This window comes from Molothrus ater, chromosome 16 (genome assembly GCF_012460135.2).
Source record: "Molothrus ater isolate BHLD 08-10-18 breed brown headed cowbird chromosome 16, BPBGC_Mater_1.1, whole genome shotgun sequence".
NCBI classification, from domain to species: domain Eukaryota; kingdom Metazoa; phylum Chordata; class Aves; order Passeriformes; family Icteridae; genus Molothrus; species Molothrus ater.
The window spans coordinates 13,325,401-13,342,666 of NC_050493.2; the positions used below are offsets into that span (position 1 = coordinate 13,325,401).

At 48.3% G+C, this 17,266-nt stretch overlaps 1 protein-coding gene across 4 annotated transcripts in view; it reads left to right on the forward strand.

Annotated features, from left to right (window-relative positions):
• The window catches only part of GSG1L (GSG1 like), a 56,908-nt gene that overhangs the window by 25,592 nt on the left and 14,050 nt on the right, over positions 1–17,266 (forward strand). For all 4 annotated transcript variants that reach the window (XR_004981140.2, XM_036392127.2, XM_054516547.1 and 1 more), the window contains exons 3-5: positions 7,801–7,953; positions 11,953–12,064; positions 17,014–17,181. Coding sequence is in view for 3 of the 4 variants with exons in the window: in XM_036392127.2 (XP_036248020.1) it covers positions 7,801–7,953; positions 11,953–12,064; positions 17,014–17,181 (433 nt within the window). In the remaining variant the exon portion in view is untranslated. The remainder of the gene's footprint in view (positions 1–7,800; positions 7,954–11,952; positions 12,065–17,013; positions 17,182–17,266) is intronic.

Consider the following 17,266-nt stretch of genomic DNA (forward strand, 5'->3'; position numbering starts at 1 on the left):
CCTCTGCAGCACGAGAGCACGGGCAGATGGTCGGCTCTGCCGTGACGCATTAACCAGCAGCGCTCAGCCCGCTGCCAGCCACAACAACATGCTCAGGGTTCATTCTTCTCACCATTTTCTATTGATCACTCCAGCATTTCTGGCTTGGAATTCCCAGTATTGGAGTAGCAGGGGAGAGCAGATGACTAAACCCACCCAAATGGCATTGGAAGAGAGAGTGAGATTTACATGGAGCTGGCCTTACTGCTCTTCCAAACAATGTGCATAGCATTTCTGAGTGTGTGCCCATTTGCCTTAATTTTTCCTCTGTTCCCTCTTGAAGAAGAGAGATTTAAGTGAGATCCAGGTGTCAGTTCCAACAAAGTCACTAGGTCTGAAAAAGCAGAGCAATGAGTCAAGAAACACAAGGACAGCAAAGACAGACTAGGAGACACATGAGCAGAACTTTTTGTTGCTGCTAACATGAGAAGGGTAACAATTCCCCATGTCCCTGGCTGACCAAGAACAAGAATGAAATGCTTTTGCACAAAGAAGAGATGACACTCGCAGGGTGCAAGTTCACACCCCCCAGAACCAGGGCTGGCCCTCAGACTTGGCTCTTCTCCTCCCACATGGGGTGACACCTGTCTAGGTGACTTCTCCCAGCCTCTTGTGGTTTCCCAGTGTTTTGTGGCACTTCAGGGATGTTGGGGACAATGGCTGTGAAGCACAGGGTGAGAGGAGCACGTTCTCCCCCAGGCAGCAGCTGCCAGTGGGGAGGTGAGAAGGTTCCACACTCTCCAGGATAGCATTGCCTTGACACTGGTGTCTCCTCAGCTGCTCAACAATGCAGCACTGGCTTGTCCTTCAAGTGCCACACTCCTGGTGTCTCCTCAGTCAGGCAGAAGGATCTCAGTGGTTATTTGGGAGCACACATGGCTCAGTTCCACTGCTTTGAGCAGACAGAAGGGGTTTTGTCATATGATGAACTGTGATGCAGAAAACCCCCCAGAGCTCCTACTTGCCCATCTGACTCTCTCAGACAGCTCAGGGCTGAACTGGCAGAGGAGGGGCTGGAGCTGGTGTGGTCTCACCACAGCTCAGACAGAGCCTGGCTCTCAGGGCAGACGTGTGACACTGAGTTATGAGGAGCTCCAAAGCTCACCCAGAGCTCTCTGGCTGCCTGCAGCATTGTCCAGCCTGGTCACTGGCTCAGGGACAGCATCGCAGAGTGTGACAGCTCAGCTGAGGCTGCTTTGGGCAGCCCCTGACCCCAGGAGGGCAGCTCTGCTCTGGGAAGGGCTGGGATGCAGCAGCCACAGATCCACTGGGAGCACAGGCTGAGGCAGTGGGAGTTCCTAAGGAGATGAATTCCCACTGAGGCATTCTGAATGTGAGCCTGCCCCAATTAGGAAGCCAATTTTCTGTCTGAAAGGGCCCTCAGAAATCAATACAGATTCCAGACCATTTCTTCTTGGGCACTGCTCAGGAAGGCTGGCCTTTCAGCAGGCAGTGTCACACAGGCAGTACATTCATTTATGGGCTTCTTTATGCTGGATAATTTCCAAGCCACTCTCCAAAATGCATGACAGACATTTCCAGGCACACAATCCCTGCCTTTCTGGGTAAAACACAGGTTAACATGACTCAGCAACATCCTTCAGGAATAGCAATATGACTTTCCCTGAAGAAATCCTTTAAGAGCAAACAGCTCATGTTTATGGATTCAAAATGCTTTGAACTCTCCCAGCAATTCCTGTGTTGGCCACCTCCTCAGTGTTTCCCTGAGAACATGCACCAACACTGGATCTTTGACAGTCATTTCCATGGCCTGGCCAGCCTGAAGGAGCATCCAGAAGAAGATTTCATTATTTCATCTGGAGATAGGACCTCAAAATCTGCCATCAGATCCTGTTGGCATAGTGAGCTGGCACCAAAACCCAACTTTTCTGATTTGACAAGTATGCATCAAACTCCATGGCTGCATGTAACTGTAGGTGGTAGGAGGTATAGATTTGATTTAAACTCTCCAGAACTGGTTTGTTGGCCTCATTAATCTCAAAAACTCAACAGGAATTGAAATTATGGAACTCTGGCATTCCAGAAACAGCAGGAAATGTTTCTTTATCATCCTGCACCTAATCCCATTCAGATGTCATCCAAGTTCTTGGTGCTTCAATCGAAACTGCTAACAAGCCTGAGCATGGTTTTAATAATGCAACACGAGAATCATCTTGGGATTTTGTGGGGAAGGAGCACAGAACGTGTCAGGCTTGACATGGCTCAGCTTAACCAGAGCTCTCTCATGGAGAAGATGGAGTGAACTGTTCCTGTTTTTGTCTGGAAATGGCAATGGATTTGAGCAAGGAATGAACTTTGGACATCAAGCAGTCAAACTCAGCTCAAACCTCCTGGAAGTCATTAACAGTGCTGTTCTTTGGGTTCCTTCATCAGGAACTCACCGAATGCCTCAAGTTCTTCTGAGCAGAATTCCCATGGCTTTTATCAGAATCCCTGTTCTACAGGAAGCTCAGCCCTGGAGCTCCCTCACTCCATGGTGAGAGGTGTCCACTCCTTCCTCAATGGCCAGAGCTGACCTGAAATGGTTTCAGGTTCTGGGAAGAACTTTGTGAGACTCACTGCAGGCTGAGGTAGAGATTCTTTCTCTCACTATCAGAAGAAATGTTGCATTTGTTTCATCCCTTCAGGACTGTCTGCAATATCCCTTTTCTAACATCTCAGTGCAGGCAGATGCACTCAAGTTGATCAGCACCTTGCAGAGATGCACCCAGACCTGTGGATCTTCTTTCAAAACGCTGCTGCTCTGTGCTGCCGGACAGAAAGGCAAGGGACTGATCCTGCCAGATGGCTCATGGAGCGCCTGAGTGCCTAAAACCCCAGGGATCTTGTGGGTAACAGTTCCCCTCCCAGCCATAATGAAGAGTTTGTTCACTTCACTGGAGAGTGCTGGGAAATTAGTCTCCTTGTAACAATGCTGCTGCAGGGCCTGAGCCCTTGAGGAGGTGACACTGGTGCTTCCCACCACAAGCTCCGTGGACCAGACAGTCTCACACACTGCTTAGGAAATAACAAAGCTCAGAGACACAAAGTTCTTTCATGTCCCAGCTACTGCACTGATCTTCTTCCTGCCATGAGATCAGATGATATGAATGTGATATGATTCCTTCTGATGCAGGAGCCCTATGATATAGGTTGATTTATGTGAAATCTTTTGGCGAGTCCCAGATTTTCAACCTCAAATTCTGGGTGAGAAGCCAAGCCCAGCTCCTGCACTTTCAAGGATTTTGCTTGACAGGGAGGTTGTCCTGAAGCTGGTGACCCCATTTTCCTCCAAGAAAAGCCTCACAATCTGTGAGCAATCAGAGCAATCCCACCTGGGACATACAGCCTATCTGTGGGTGGGAGCAAAGGTCCAAAGTGTCCCCCAGTGCCCAGAAGTGGCTCTGTCATTGTCAGCAGCACTGCTGAGGGGTGACACACTGGCTGGGGGAGAAGCACCAGGGACAAAAATGACAGGAGAAGGTGTGTTAGGACAGGAGGTGTTGATGGTACTGATGTCAGTGGTCATCCAGATCACAGTGCCCACCCTCCTGCAGCTTCTCAGACACCAGGATGGGCCCAGACACAGGACACAGGACACAGGACACCAGGATGGGCACGGACACAGGACAAGAAGTTGATGTTCCCCAGAGAGTGACAGGACAGCGAGACAGGTCCCTGCCAGCTCCTGGCCAGCACAGAAGGGAACATGCAAACCCAGCACGATTTTCTCACCTAAAAAAAGCCCAGCAGGCATGAGGAGGACTTGACAGCTGTCATCCTCTGCATTATTCCAGGGAATCCTGGAAAGATGGGCTGAACACATGGTGTCCTGGTGCTTGCAAGCTGGGTGGGCTGCTCACACATCCCCACCCTCGTGTGTGTGGGAGTGCCACTGAAACCTCTCTGGGTTTGCTTTTGCTTTAAAGTCCAAGAATCTCCTTTCCTGGGAGGTCTCACATTGGAATGTCCTTGGTACAGAGGCACATCCCAGCTGAGCTCCTCCCCAGCCCCCTCTCTGCACAGGCAGAGTGGGTTTGTTGGACAAACAAACATGCATAAACAGGATGGAGACCAAAACATCAGAGGAGTCTGGTGACTGATGAGAGTGCAGATCCTCAGGTAGAGGCCATCCAGGTGGAACTCTCTAAGTGAACCAAGTCCTGACTCTTCTGAAGGAGAGATTTTTCATTGAAGCTGAGTTAGGCCAGACAGATCCCTGGGGCAGAGGACACAGGCTGGAGGGGAGTAAGCAGACAGAAAAGATGACAGCAGAGAAGATTGGAAAAGAGAAAAATACCCTGGAGATCTTCTTCCCTGTCACCTGGAATGACTGAGGTCCCCTCAAGAGAAGGAGCTCTCTGCTTTGCAGGAAGGAGGCTGTAAGAGGTTGTGAGTGGAAGTGGTGCCAAGTGACTGCCTCATGAATCTCATGTTGAGAGAGGAGCAGTGGGAGATCACTTCACCATCAGCACAGAACAGACTCTGTCTCCTGAATTAATAACCTGAAGCAACTGTTCTGCTTCAGGTAGCCACAGGAAAATCCAAAATTCATACACAGGATGCATTTTCTGGGTGTTATTATTTCAGATGAAATTCAAAATCAGAGAAGCAGGACAGGACATAGAACTATGCAAACACTGCATGTGGGACTTGCCTTTCCCCACATTAGATGCACTAAACAAAAGGCTCAGAGCAAGTATTCAGTAGCACCATGGAATATGACAAGAGAGTTCCTTGGTAGATATGAACAGGGCCCCAAAAAAGCAGTAATTGAATATGCCTCCCACAGCAAACTCACCCAGCCTTTGTGTCTCATCAGAAAAAGGATTTACAGGAGAGCAAAACTCACGTCTGATTGAGCTTTTCATCATTTCCTTGAAAGGTTATCCTGCTGGCAAAGCCACTCTTATCCCAGCCCTTTGGAAGGGAAGGCAAAGCACTCCCTGAGACACCAGCCACACAGCCAGGTGTTCCTCCCTGCTGCTCCTTTCTCCTTCCTTAGGAGAATAAAGGACACCAGCTGGCCCCAGGCCCTCCAGGCTCAGCTCCCAGAGCCCTCCTGTCCCTCTGAGAGTGTCCCCTTGCAATGGACACACAAATCCAGGTGCTCCCACAGGGACATGTGCACATCCCCAAACCCCTGCTCCTTCCAAAATCACTGCACTGGTGCCTGCAGCACCAGCTTCAGGCCCTGGGCCAGAGGCGGGCAGCAGGTAGGGTGTGCATATATGGAGCTGAGTACATCACCTGAACCCCCAGAGCCATCAGCCAAACCCTCAAAACCATCAGCCAAACCCCAAAACCATCAGCCAAACCCCCAGACCCTTCCTGCAGGGCTGCACTCCAGCTCCTTATTCCCCTCTCTGTAGGTACATCCAGGATTACCCTGGCCCAGGAGCAGTACCCAGCATTTGTCCTTGTTAGATGTCATCTGGTTGGTGACACACTCAAATCTACCAAGATCTCTCCCTAAGGACTTTCCATTCTCAAGGGACTCAGGGTCTCCTCCTGATTTAGGATCACCAGAAGCAAAATTCCTTAAGAGTGTCCAGGTCATTGATAAAAACATCCAAGAGAATTTGCCCCACACCTGAGCACACCAGCCTGATGTCACCCATGGACTGCAGCTCTTTGAGCTCAGGGAAGCAGAGCTGGAGCCACACCTCAGTGGTGAGCTGCAGTGTTTTAGCACTGCCCTGGTGTGCACAGAGCACCAGGGGGGTTCACAAGGCTTGACTCGGGGCAATAATCACCTGGGCAGGTGTGTTGTACATTAATATTTCATGTGTAGGCTGAATGAATTACAGCTCATTAGTTAGGGCTCTCTGCTGCCTCAGTCTGTGGGTCAAGTTTGCATCAGCTAATTCTTCCAAACCCAAATCATTCCATCATTCTCTCATCATGGACATTGCTGGTTTGAGAAAATGAGTCAAAATGCTTCCTAAACCCTGCTGTTTCTGCTCTCTCTCACTTGCATTCCTTTTTGGAAGAGTTGCCTGATACCAAATTGACTAAGAGGAGTGAGATAAGCAGCTGTTTGCTGTTGATAGATGCAATATTGCACACACAGCCACTGTGAGCAATTAAAAGCTTTATTTATTGCTATCTCTGTAGTGTGGTTTAAGAACTCAGAAGGTCAGCTACAGTGGCAACAACGAATAGCACATATTAATTAGATGTAATTAGAAAGATGAATTCCCAGACAAAATATGAGCTGGGATCAGCCTGGCCACCAAGAGGCCACTCAAATATTTGATAAAAGTGAGACTGCATATCTGGTTTGATAAGCTGGACTGTGGGCTTTATCACACATGTGCTCTGGCAGTGAGGAGAGAAAGTATTAATATAAGTGAAGCCTGTAGCAGTCTCTATGGTTACAGCTAACATTTTCTAATATAAGCCATTGTCTGCAGATGCTTAACTTTCCATGTTTCAACTGCTTAGGCTGAAATTTTCCATCACTGCTCATTGTTTCCAGGTGAATTCTCTAGCAATCAGGTTAGCAAATGTACTGGAGAATTCGAGCAGATTCTCATGCTGAAACAGCAATTGCAAATTGGGCAGGGACTCAATCTTATCATCTGTTCCCATCGTCTCCAATTTACCCCATGGCTTGGTGACTTTCAAAGACTCAGCAGATCCTGCTGGAGGTTTTGTGCTGCTGGAATTCCCAAAGGTGGCATCTCCTGGTGGTGCAGCAGTCCCTGCTGGGCACTCCCAGAGCCCCTGCCCTGAGCACTGCCGAGCTCCAGCAGGGCCCTGACCCTCAGGGCTGCACCCAGGGGCTGAGGAAATTCCAGCCAGGCATTTTTGCATCTGCAGCTCCTCAGCTGAGCATGTTTTAAACATCTGTGCCCACCCTGCTGTAATTGTGGCAGTTTCTGGGCCAGTCCTGTGGCACAAACCCTGTGAGAACCCCCCATGTGAGACCAGCCATCCTGCAGGGCTGTTTCTAACAACAGCCCCCAGCACTAGGCCGTGGCAAGAATTTTAAAACATGGACTGAATTTATTTTCTTTGTGGAAAAGAGGCATCCAAGGCTGTCCAGCTCCCAGCAGCACACAGGCAATCAGGTACCCTGTGCCATCACCTCCCTGCATGTGGATTGTGCTCATCTAAACTGTGGAACAGGTGGGGAAATTAATTCTGTGAGCTGTGCCTGGGCTCAGAGGAGCCAAGAGGTTCTCACACGTCCCCACAGAGGTTCTGTAGCCAAGCTGAACAAGAACAAGCAACAGCTTGTTCTTTCTGCAGTGTCTTTACCACCCTGCCACTCTTCACATCTTCATTCACTGCTTTTTCTGGTTTTTCTCAGTTTGGGCCATGGTTTGCTGAGTTTAAATTCTGTGAATCACAGAATCATTAAGGCTGGAAAAGACCACCAAGATTACCAAGGTCAACCTTTTACCAAATGCCCTCATGCTCCCAAAGCACATTGGGAAATGCCACCTTTAGATGTTTTCTGAACACTTCCAGGGATGGTGGCTCTGCCACTCCCCTGGCCAGACTGTGCTTAATGACTTTTTCAGTAAATAATTTTTTCCCAATATACAGTGGATGTGATAAACATTAAAAAAAAAACAAAAAAAAAAAAACAACAATTACAATTGGTGACCTCAAAAACCAACCAACTTTAAAAAAAAAATTCCTAATTCCAGTTACTCCTAGACACTCCTGATTTCCTAATTAATTTTTGCCAACTTTAACCTCTTGCAAGTACTCCCCAAGTGCTGACAGGTTGCTGCTCTTTGCCCCCAGGTGTGCTGTGGCTCTCAGTGGTGTCCGAGGTGTTGTACATCATGCTGTTGGTCGTCGGGTTCAGCCTCATGTGCCTCGAGCTCTTTCATTCAAGCAGTGTCATAGATGGGCTCAAGTTAAATGCCTTTGCTGCTGTCTTCACTGTGCTTTCAGGTATGAACCTCCCCTTCCCCTTTTTACCACCACAAAGCAAAATTTCACAGCTTTGGGAGAATAAAAAACCAGAGGCTCCACGACTCTCTTACCCCGTTTAGCTATCGCAATTTTTCACTGTAATTTTTTGTTTCTTTGGCACAAAGACTGCATGATAAATTCTCCTCTTGCCAGGGAGAAGTGAATATCCTCATTCCTGATTTCACAGCAGCAATGCAGTAATTATCCTTCCCCAGCCTGCACAGCCATTACCACAGCTCCAGCCTCAGCTCCATTTGCAGCATCATCACACTCATTTTCCAGAGGAAAATTAAAAACATGTAAAGCTGAAAAGTCTTTTTTCTCTGTTAATCCTGAAAGTAGGTGAAGGCTGGAAAACCAAAGGAAGGAGCTCATCTTGTTAATTAACAAAATTGAGAATGAAAAGGGTTCTAATAATGGCACTGAGGAGCAGCCCCAGGAGTGGGCTGGGACATGTGCATCTCTCAGAACAGCTCTTTTGGGCTGGTTTTGTGCTCAGTCTGTACTTGGGGCCCCTCACCATGTGAACTTGAGGAACTGACTTCTCTAAAATAACTCCAGCCATGTGGTTAAGCGCCCCTTGACTTCTGTGAAGCTTTTTTCTGGCTAAAACCCCCACTTTCCAGGATTTATGCAAGCAGCAAGAGTGCCCATGTGAGCACTCCTGCATGGACCTCTCTAGCAGAAAGAATTTCTGCAATAGAAGTGCATTTTATCCTGCTGCATTTCAGGCTGGAAGACATTACAACAGGCAGAGTACATTCTGGGAAGGGCTCTGTATCTTCAGGGACAGCTGCAAATGATGAAATAATAACAAAAAGGAAAGGTCAGAAGTAGAGCTGAGTGACAAAAACATCTGATAAGAACTGCCAAAGCATATTTTTCAGCTTTGGATATAATTTGGAACTTAAAAAAAAAAAAATCAGTTCCATTTTCAAAATCAAACTATGTGGATTTCTTCAGCATTCAATCAATTACTTCCATGCTGTTCCTCTCTCCCTTCAGCATTAACTGCAGTTTTAAAGTTTTGTAGGAATGATGAAGTTTTCGTTCCTACACAACTTTCTATTTTTATTTTGGCCTTCCCTCTTTCTAAGTACATTGCCAAGATAGTCCAAATATAAACTTCAAAATTTTACAGGGAAAAATGATAGAGGAATTGAAACAAGGATAAAACCCCAAACCCCAGTACACTGCTAGTTGTTATTTTCAATGGCAGGGATATTAGAGGAAAGAAGAAAACTATATTTATTTAAGCTTAGCATATTTATAATGACATAGCTTAATAGAAATTAGGTAATGAAGAGGACTTTCCATTGGAGCATAACACTCCTCATTAAATTCATGCTTGAGTTCCCTCATAAAAGTGCAATGAGATCTCCACATTCTCATAGCTCAACATCTAAAGTTTAGGAAAAAATATCCCAACAGTGTGGTCACTTATTGTTGTTTCTATGAGCCACTAAAAATACCCCACAACATCACAATTTTGGCATCCCTCTTAACCTTACACAAACCAAAAAACTTACATATGTTTCTCACATAGTATTTATAATAAAACATTTTCATTAATGTGATATATTCCACAAATAGCATTTCTAGTAAAAAATATGGGAAAATGCTTTAAAATACATTGTCTTTTCCAAATTTCCTTCATCTCCAGTTTTCCAAAGCTCCTTAATTTCTCCCTTTACTGACACCTCCAAGCAGCTCTGGTCCAGGATCTCCAGCCAGCTAGGAATGATCCGTGTTTCTGCACTGCCCACCACTCCACATCACCAGGATTCTCCACCTGCAAACCCCTCTTGCCCTGGAGCCTGGATGGGCATGGGCATTGTGCCCTCCCTGCCCAGCCTCAAGCAACCAGCTGGGGGAAAAGATGATCCTGGGCATGGAGCTTTTCTTGGTTTGTGGTACAGGCAGCTCATTTCAGCTCATTAAATGTACAGCAAAAAGGACCAGAGGGTTTCCCCACGGAGAACTTGGCAAGGCACAGCTAAAATAGACCAAACCAAAAGTGAATGAAGCAGCACAACAAAATATTTGCATTATTCTGCTTTAGTTTGGATGTGGCATAGCAGCACCAACAGCCCTGCCAGGTGCAGATCCAGCCCCATCCCGCCCTGGCATTAGCGAGATAAAACAAAGAACGTTTCCAGTGTTTGCTGGTGACCTCCTCCTCACCAGGGCTGAGGGTGGCTCAAACCCTGAGCAAGGTTTGCGTGACAGAGCCCAGCAGCTCAGCCCTGCTGAGGCTCGTCCTGCCTGTGTCAAACCTCCTGCTGCCTCTCAGTGACTGTGACAGCTCCCAGGGCAGGCTGTAATATTTTATTAGGGTTGAAAAATTACTGACAGGACGTGTAGAAACAGCAAACTCCAGACTTAAGATCAAGGCACAACTGTCAGCTGAAAAAAAAAATCCACTGATTTAAAAAGTTCAGCAAGCTGCAGGTGCATTCTGGAAATTAGATACAAGCAGGAAAAAAGCAAGGTGTGCAGCACTTTGCTGTGCTCCCATTAGGCCACCCACCCTGCCCAAATCTCATTTCTCCTGGAGTGAGTTGCTCTTTCCACCTCCTATCTTTGCAGTGTGTCACTCCAACACGAGGCAGCTGAGCAAATCACCCCTGTAAGCTCCCTGGAACACAACTCTTCCCCCAGCCTCTGCACTTGTTTGTATCAAAGCTGACATTTGTCTTCTGAAGGTCCTGCTCAACGTGCCCACAACACAAACATTCCCCTGCTTTCCTCCCCCAGAACTGCCCTGAATCATCCACAGGTCTGGGGAGAGTAATGGAGTGGTTAAGAAGGAAAGAAGAGCCCAAAATTGGGTGTGGATGGGGGAGGGAAATCAGGATCTTCCATGTATGGGAAGGGCAACCATGGAAAAAATTAGTGGTCAGAGGGAACAGTGAATGAATGGTCAAAGTGTCAGACACAGACTCACTGCACCCACCATGGCAGAATATTGGTATTTCTGAGTGCCTTGAGCTGCCACTGCAGCACAAGAGGCTTTTGCACATCTGTAGGTCCAAGAGCTATTTGGGATACAGTGGTCCAGCCCCACCTCCTTAGCCTGAGCCCACACTTTCCCAAGCCCATTGGGGATCATCACCCTGCACTGCCCAGGTGCCATGGCAGGAACATCCCAAATTACTGTAGCTAGAAAATCCTCCAAGCCTCAGAGCTGCTCCTGACCACCACTGCTTGAAAAGTGGGGTTTGGTTTTCCTGAAAGAATGTTTAAATAAAAGTTCAGGTGTTTTTTTTCTGTTTAAACTGCAGGACCACAGTGGCCAGCTAAAGGCAGAGCCACTCAGGCCACCCTGTCATTTACTGCAGCCTTGTTCTTTAACTTCACAGGGACTGCAAATCTGATCCTCACCCAGCTGCAGTTCCCTCAGTGAGCTCTAACAGTGTCACAAAAGCATCACCAGCCCTGCCCCACCAAAAGTATCCCAGTGGGGTCCTGTCCCCACGCATCATCAGGAGAACCAAGCTCACTTCACTTCCTGGCGCAGCTTCCAAGTGTTTTATGAGTGTTGAAATGCATCAATCTTAGCAACTGCTGGGACAGAGTTGTGTGGCATGAGCACTCTGAGCCTGCACTGCCTGCAGGAGCCTCCCTCCTCCTCCTCTCACCTGGGGCCTGTCTGTGACGGGCTGGGAGATCTCTGTGGGTGGCACACCCCTGGTTTGCAGCAGCTGGGTTGGTGGGGATGCTCCTTGTGCAACATTTTCTTCAACGATTCTTCAACTCCTCTCTTAATTGAGAATTCAGAATGATGTAAAATAATGAGCTCTCAGTCACATCTTTCCTCTGCCCATGCAGCTCCCTCCTCCACAGTAGAACAGGAGGCATAAACGTACAACAAAGACTTTTTTGGAGCTCTCAAAGCACTTCCAGCAGTAACTCCCTCAAGAATTATTAAAAAAACACATTGGCACAAAAATTCCTGTTCTGATCCCTGCTTCCCAGGTCTCTTGGGGATGGTGGCCCACATGATGTACACTCAAGTTTTCCAAGTGACAGTCAGCCTTGGGCCAGAGGACTGGCGACCACACTCCTGGGACTATGGATGGTCCTTCTGGTAAGTGTCACCCCACATTCATCTCTTCCCCCCTGGAGCTGTTCCATCACCTGTTGGGGTGCTGCACACATCACCTCCAACTAACAGGAACATCCCTGTGGATTTCCAGCTGCCAAACCTGCAGGAGCCCCCGGGGCCAGGCAGGTTTGGAGGTGTGGGGACAGTTCTGTGCAGCAGCAGCTGTGCTATCAGCAGGTACAGAGCATTTGTAAATAAACAGCACCCACAATTACCAACACAGATTGAGCACTCTCATTAAAGTTCAATTTAGGAACATAATTGCCATGGCATTTCTGAGACTTTGAGCTTTTTTATTTTTTTTCCACCCCTTGTTTTTAATTAATGTCTCAGTTGAACCTTAGGGTGCAGCTTTGAACACAACTGCAGAGGAAGGTGCAGTGCTCCTGGCACGATGAGACTTCCCTGTGGATCATGGGGAGAAGGCTTGGGAAAATGGACTTGGCTTTTTTTTTTTTTTTTTACCTTTCCCATTTATCTTCTAAAATCACACAAAACTAATTTGGCAAAGACACAGCAACTGTGTTATATTGCTTGTATGTTTATAAGAAGCTTACCAAGAGCAGGAGGCTGTGGAGAATAAAAATACCTGCAAACAACATCCCCAATCCTCCAGAGGCATCAGCCTCTTTGGATGGATAGGGAAAATACTTTCTTCTTGTAGTTTCTAAATATAGCACATTATTTTCTTTCCATCTCAAAACAAAGACAACAATCTTTACTAACACCAACAAGTGAATACTTCTTATGCACAGCACAGCAGGGAATTATTAGTCTTTCATTCTCACCTCTTTCCACTGTGTTCCATAGGAGGAGTTCTACCATTTTAGCAACATGTTACAAAATACAAATCACATTATACTTAAAATCCAGCTTATTTGGTGTCTCAATAATGAATATTTATTGCATGTGATAATGGAATTATAAATACATTGCATTCACATATTTATAATATTTATATTAATATTTATAACAACTCTGTCACAATAATTGTATAATTTTCAATAGATTTAAATAATAAGGCATATTTGTCTTCAGTAATCTATTTTGCAATTTACTGCAATACTCAGACTTCAAAATGTTGTTAAATGCCTTGCATGATAAACACTCATTAGATTATTCTCCTTCATCTTGTGCAAGCCAAGAGCCCCCATGGCTCAGAGTGGGCACCAGGGTCCCTCAGGGCATCCCGAGCTCTCCCTGGGCCCACTCATCCCACCCGCACTCCCTGCTGGGACCTGTGTCCCACAGAGCTGGTGTTCCATGGCAGATGGGGCTGGGAACCAATGTCCCATGGGAGATGGAGCTGGGAGCTGTGTCCCACAGAGATGGAGCTGTGTCCCATGGGAGATGGTGTTGGGAGCTGGTATCCCATTGAGATTGGGAGATAGTGTCCCATGGCAGATGAAGCTGGTGTTCCATGGCAGATGGGTTTGGGAGCTGGTATTCCATGGGAGATGAAGCTGGGAGTGGGTGTCCCATAGATATGGAGCTGTGTCCCATGAGATATGGGTTTAAGAGATGTGTCCCATGGCAGATGGAGCTGGGAGCTGTGTTCCACAGGAGATGGGTTTAGGAGCTGGTATTCCATGGGAGATGGGTTTGGGAGCTGTGTCCCATGGCAGATGGAGCTGGGAGCTGTGTCCCATGGGGGATGGAGTCCAGACCCCAGCCCTATCCCAGAGCAGCCTCTCCCTCAGCTCTCCCTGGGCAGCCACAGCCAGGGAAGGCACAGTGGGCTTTGGTTCAAGGACCAGGACTGCCCCTGCATTGGGTCTCACTGTGGAGGACTCTGAGATACTCACAAGCAGGGAAATTTGAGGGAGCAACGTCCCCTCTGCCCGAATTCCTGGGGTGAGAGCTCAGCCTCACTCCACACAGCCACCCTGGGAGCTGAGCTCTCTCCAGCCACTGCAGCCACCAAGCTCCTTCTTGCATTCAGCACTCTCCCTCCCTCCCTCCCTGCATCCCTCCCTTCCCTGGTGCTTCCAAGGCAGCCCATTGATCCATGCAGGATGTGGGGCAAAGTGCAAACACCAGCTCAGCTGGGACAGGGCTGAGCAGCAGCAGCATTTCCAGCCTGAGGACAGCCATGGGGTCCCTCCCTGCCATGCTAGTGATGGGTAGCAGACCTGGAAAAGGACAGGCTGGAGGTCAAAATAAGCCAAACCAAGGCTTCTGCCTTCCAGCTAACACTGAGGCAGCACTGTTGTACAGACCAGAGAACCTCCCCTGGCACCACCCAGGCTCAAACACCTTCTTTAAGAAGAGTTAATTACAAATGCCCACCCAGCCTGGTGGAAAACCACACATGCAGGAATCATTTTCTGCTCCACCTGGTTCCTGGTAATGTCCTGGAGCATGAGCTTTGAGAAGCCCTGAGCCATCAGCTGTCACCACCACCCTCATTTCCAGCCTGCTGTGAATGTGCCACTGCAGCCCCCAGCCAGGGAACTGAAACAGCCCTGGCAAGCCCTGGGAACACTGTCCCCATGGCCCAGAGCCAAAGGGTCGTGGGGATCCACACTGCCATCCCTTTCCCAAGGACCAGTGGGAAAACTAAGTTTTCTGTGGCTCTACTTCCCCTCTGTCAAAAGGGATAAAAACACCCCTCCCCAGAATGAGGAAGGGCTACTCATGGTCTGCTCAGATGTCTCAGGGTGGTGTCTGTTATCCAAGCCCATTCCCAAGCCATTGGCAAGGTCTGGAGGTTGTTCTGGGCTCTGGCACGAGTCAGGAGTGGGCCAGGGGATTCTCCAGGCTGGGGATTTCAGTGCCCCTGAGGATCAGGAGATGTTGGAGTTCAGACTCTCTAAAGCAAATAAATATAACAAGCCTGAGCTGTTTGAGCCATGGGGGAACCTGAGAGTCCAGCCCTGAGCTCAGCTGCAGGAGGGTCTATGGGTACAGCCCCAGCACATCTGGGGCACAGCTGGCATGGAGTAGTAACAACATTGCTGTTAAAGAGGCCTTCACCTAAGGCAAGTGTAACTCCTAGGGTAGGACAACCACTCTTTACAATTCAAAATAAATAGCATTTAACCAAGGTCCATAAAAACTAAAGTACATCTATCCTAATTGCCTAATTACTACAATTTCCCAAATGCCAGGCACTGAGAGTCTTTAGTCTGTATTTCCTTCTCTGAACCTTTCAGCACTTCTGATTTCATCAGAAACCATCAGAAAGATCCAAGAGAAATTCTCCCTCAAATGCCATTCCCCAGGCACCTCCCAGGCACAGTGAGCTTTTGGGTGGCTTCTTCCTAGATACTGTTTGGGAGCCCAGCTGGAAATGTTTGCAGCTGCTGGAGCTCTTCCCCACACTCCAGGGTGGGAGGCAGACCCAGGCAGGCCAGGAAGATGCTGAGTGTGCCCCTCACACCCAGCACCAGCTCCATTCCTGCTTCTCCCCCAGCCAAGGGGAACTTCAGGGAACTTTGTCACCCCAGGGTCACCACATTTCCTTCTCATTTGATTGCATCTGGCTAACAGGTTCAAAATGGACAGGGAAAGAGCTGCCTCCACATATCTCCTTGCCTCAGGAGTCCCTGCAGGACTTGTTATAAGCTGAATTTTGAAATCATTGAAATGAGCCATTTCTGTTTACTTGAGCCATTTTTTTCCCCAGATTTTTCAGTCCATGAATATGTGCTCTTTTTCAAGTTTTGTCTAATTTGAAATGAGAAACTGCTTCCTTGTCTGCAGGTCCTTTGCAGAATGGGAAAGTAGCTCATGCTGAGAGCTGTGTTGACAATGCGTATTTATAAGATAATGCTACTGGGGCTGGATACTTTCTGCTCTGCATAATTCACATCCATTTGTTACAGAAAAAGTGCAAAAAAGGAGCAGGTAAAGTGTGTCACCATCACAGATGATGGAGTTAATTCAGCTGACTTAGGCAGCCACTGTGAGCTCTGTGTAGCCAGAGCTGATGGGCTGAGTGTGAAGCCAAGGGGAGCTGGAGGGCAGAGGAGCTCTGCAGACACAAGAGGCAATTCAGGGCCTGTTTTTGCAGCCTCATTTCATGCTCAAAAAGTCTCTCCACTCCTTGGGGCCATGAGTCCCTTGCCACCCCCATCTGAACTTGAGGTCAGGGAGAACAAGAGCAGCTGGGGGGAAGCCCTGTCCACAAGCAGGGACCAGAGCAGCTCCCAGCTGACCCTGCTTGCCAGCACACCCAGGACAGCCCTTGCTGCTGTTCCAGCTTGAACCTGGGCCAGTCTCTTATTTTCTTCCACTTCCCTTCTCCCTCTGCCTCCCTGTGCTCCTGGTTGGTACTTGCAGGTGTGCTGGCCCTGGCTGGCCAAGGTTGGCACTGCCTTCACTCTGGAGGACTCAGCCAGGAAACCGCCAGGCTGGTGAGTCCACAAAATGGAAGTGTTGTCTTCTGCTCTGGTCAGGCTTTCAGAGACCAGACACAATGCAGGAAGGCCAGAGGTGTCCATGAACCAGGAAAGAAGGAAACACAGTAATCTTAGGAAGGCATGAAAAGCAGATTAGAACCCATCCCTGCAGTGTCATTGTGCAGCCAGTGTCCCAGGGATGGGAAAACTGCTCCAGAAGACTCTGACATTGCTCCTTCCAGGTGTGTGGGGGTTTTAACACTTGTCTGCCAGGCTCTGAGGCATTTCAGAGGAGATCAGGAGGCGTCTGGCCATGGTGTCACCAAGTGTTCACCTTAGCACACAGTTCTCCATGGCATGAAGGCTGAGCCCAGCCCCCAGCCCATGCTCCTGCCTGCCTGAGCATGAGCCACAGGTCTCTGGAGGAAAGATGAGCTCAGATGAGAGGGGTTTGCTGGAGGAAAGATGAGCTTAGATGGGTTTGTCACCTCCAGCTTCCCTGCTGCTCCCAGCCTGTGTGTGTGTGTCAGAAATGTGGCATGAGCTGCTGTGTAACCCAGCTCTGTCTGCTGGTTTCTCTCTCCACAGTCTGGCCTGGGGCTCCTTCACCTGCTGCATGGCAGCCTCTGTCACCACCCTCAACTCCTACACCAAGACTGTCATTGAGTTCAGGCACAAGCGCAAAATCTTTGAGCAGGGCTTTCGAGAAGAGCAGAACTTCCTAGACCAGGAAGCCATCAAGTACTTCAGAGAAAGGTCAGTGCAGTCAGTCACTCCATCAGGGGAGGTTTCCATGGACTCTGCTGGTTTCAGGCTCTCACCCACTTCAGCATTCATGGGT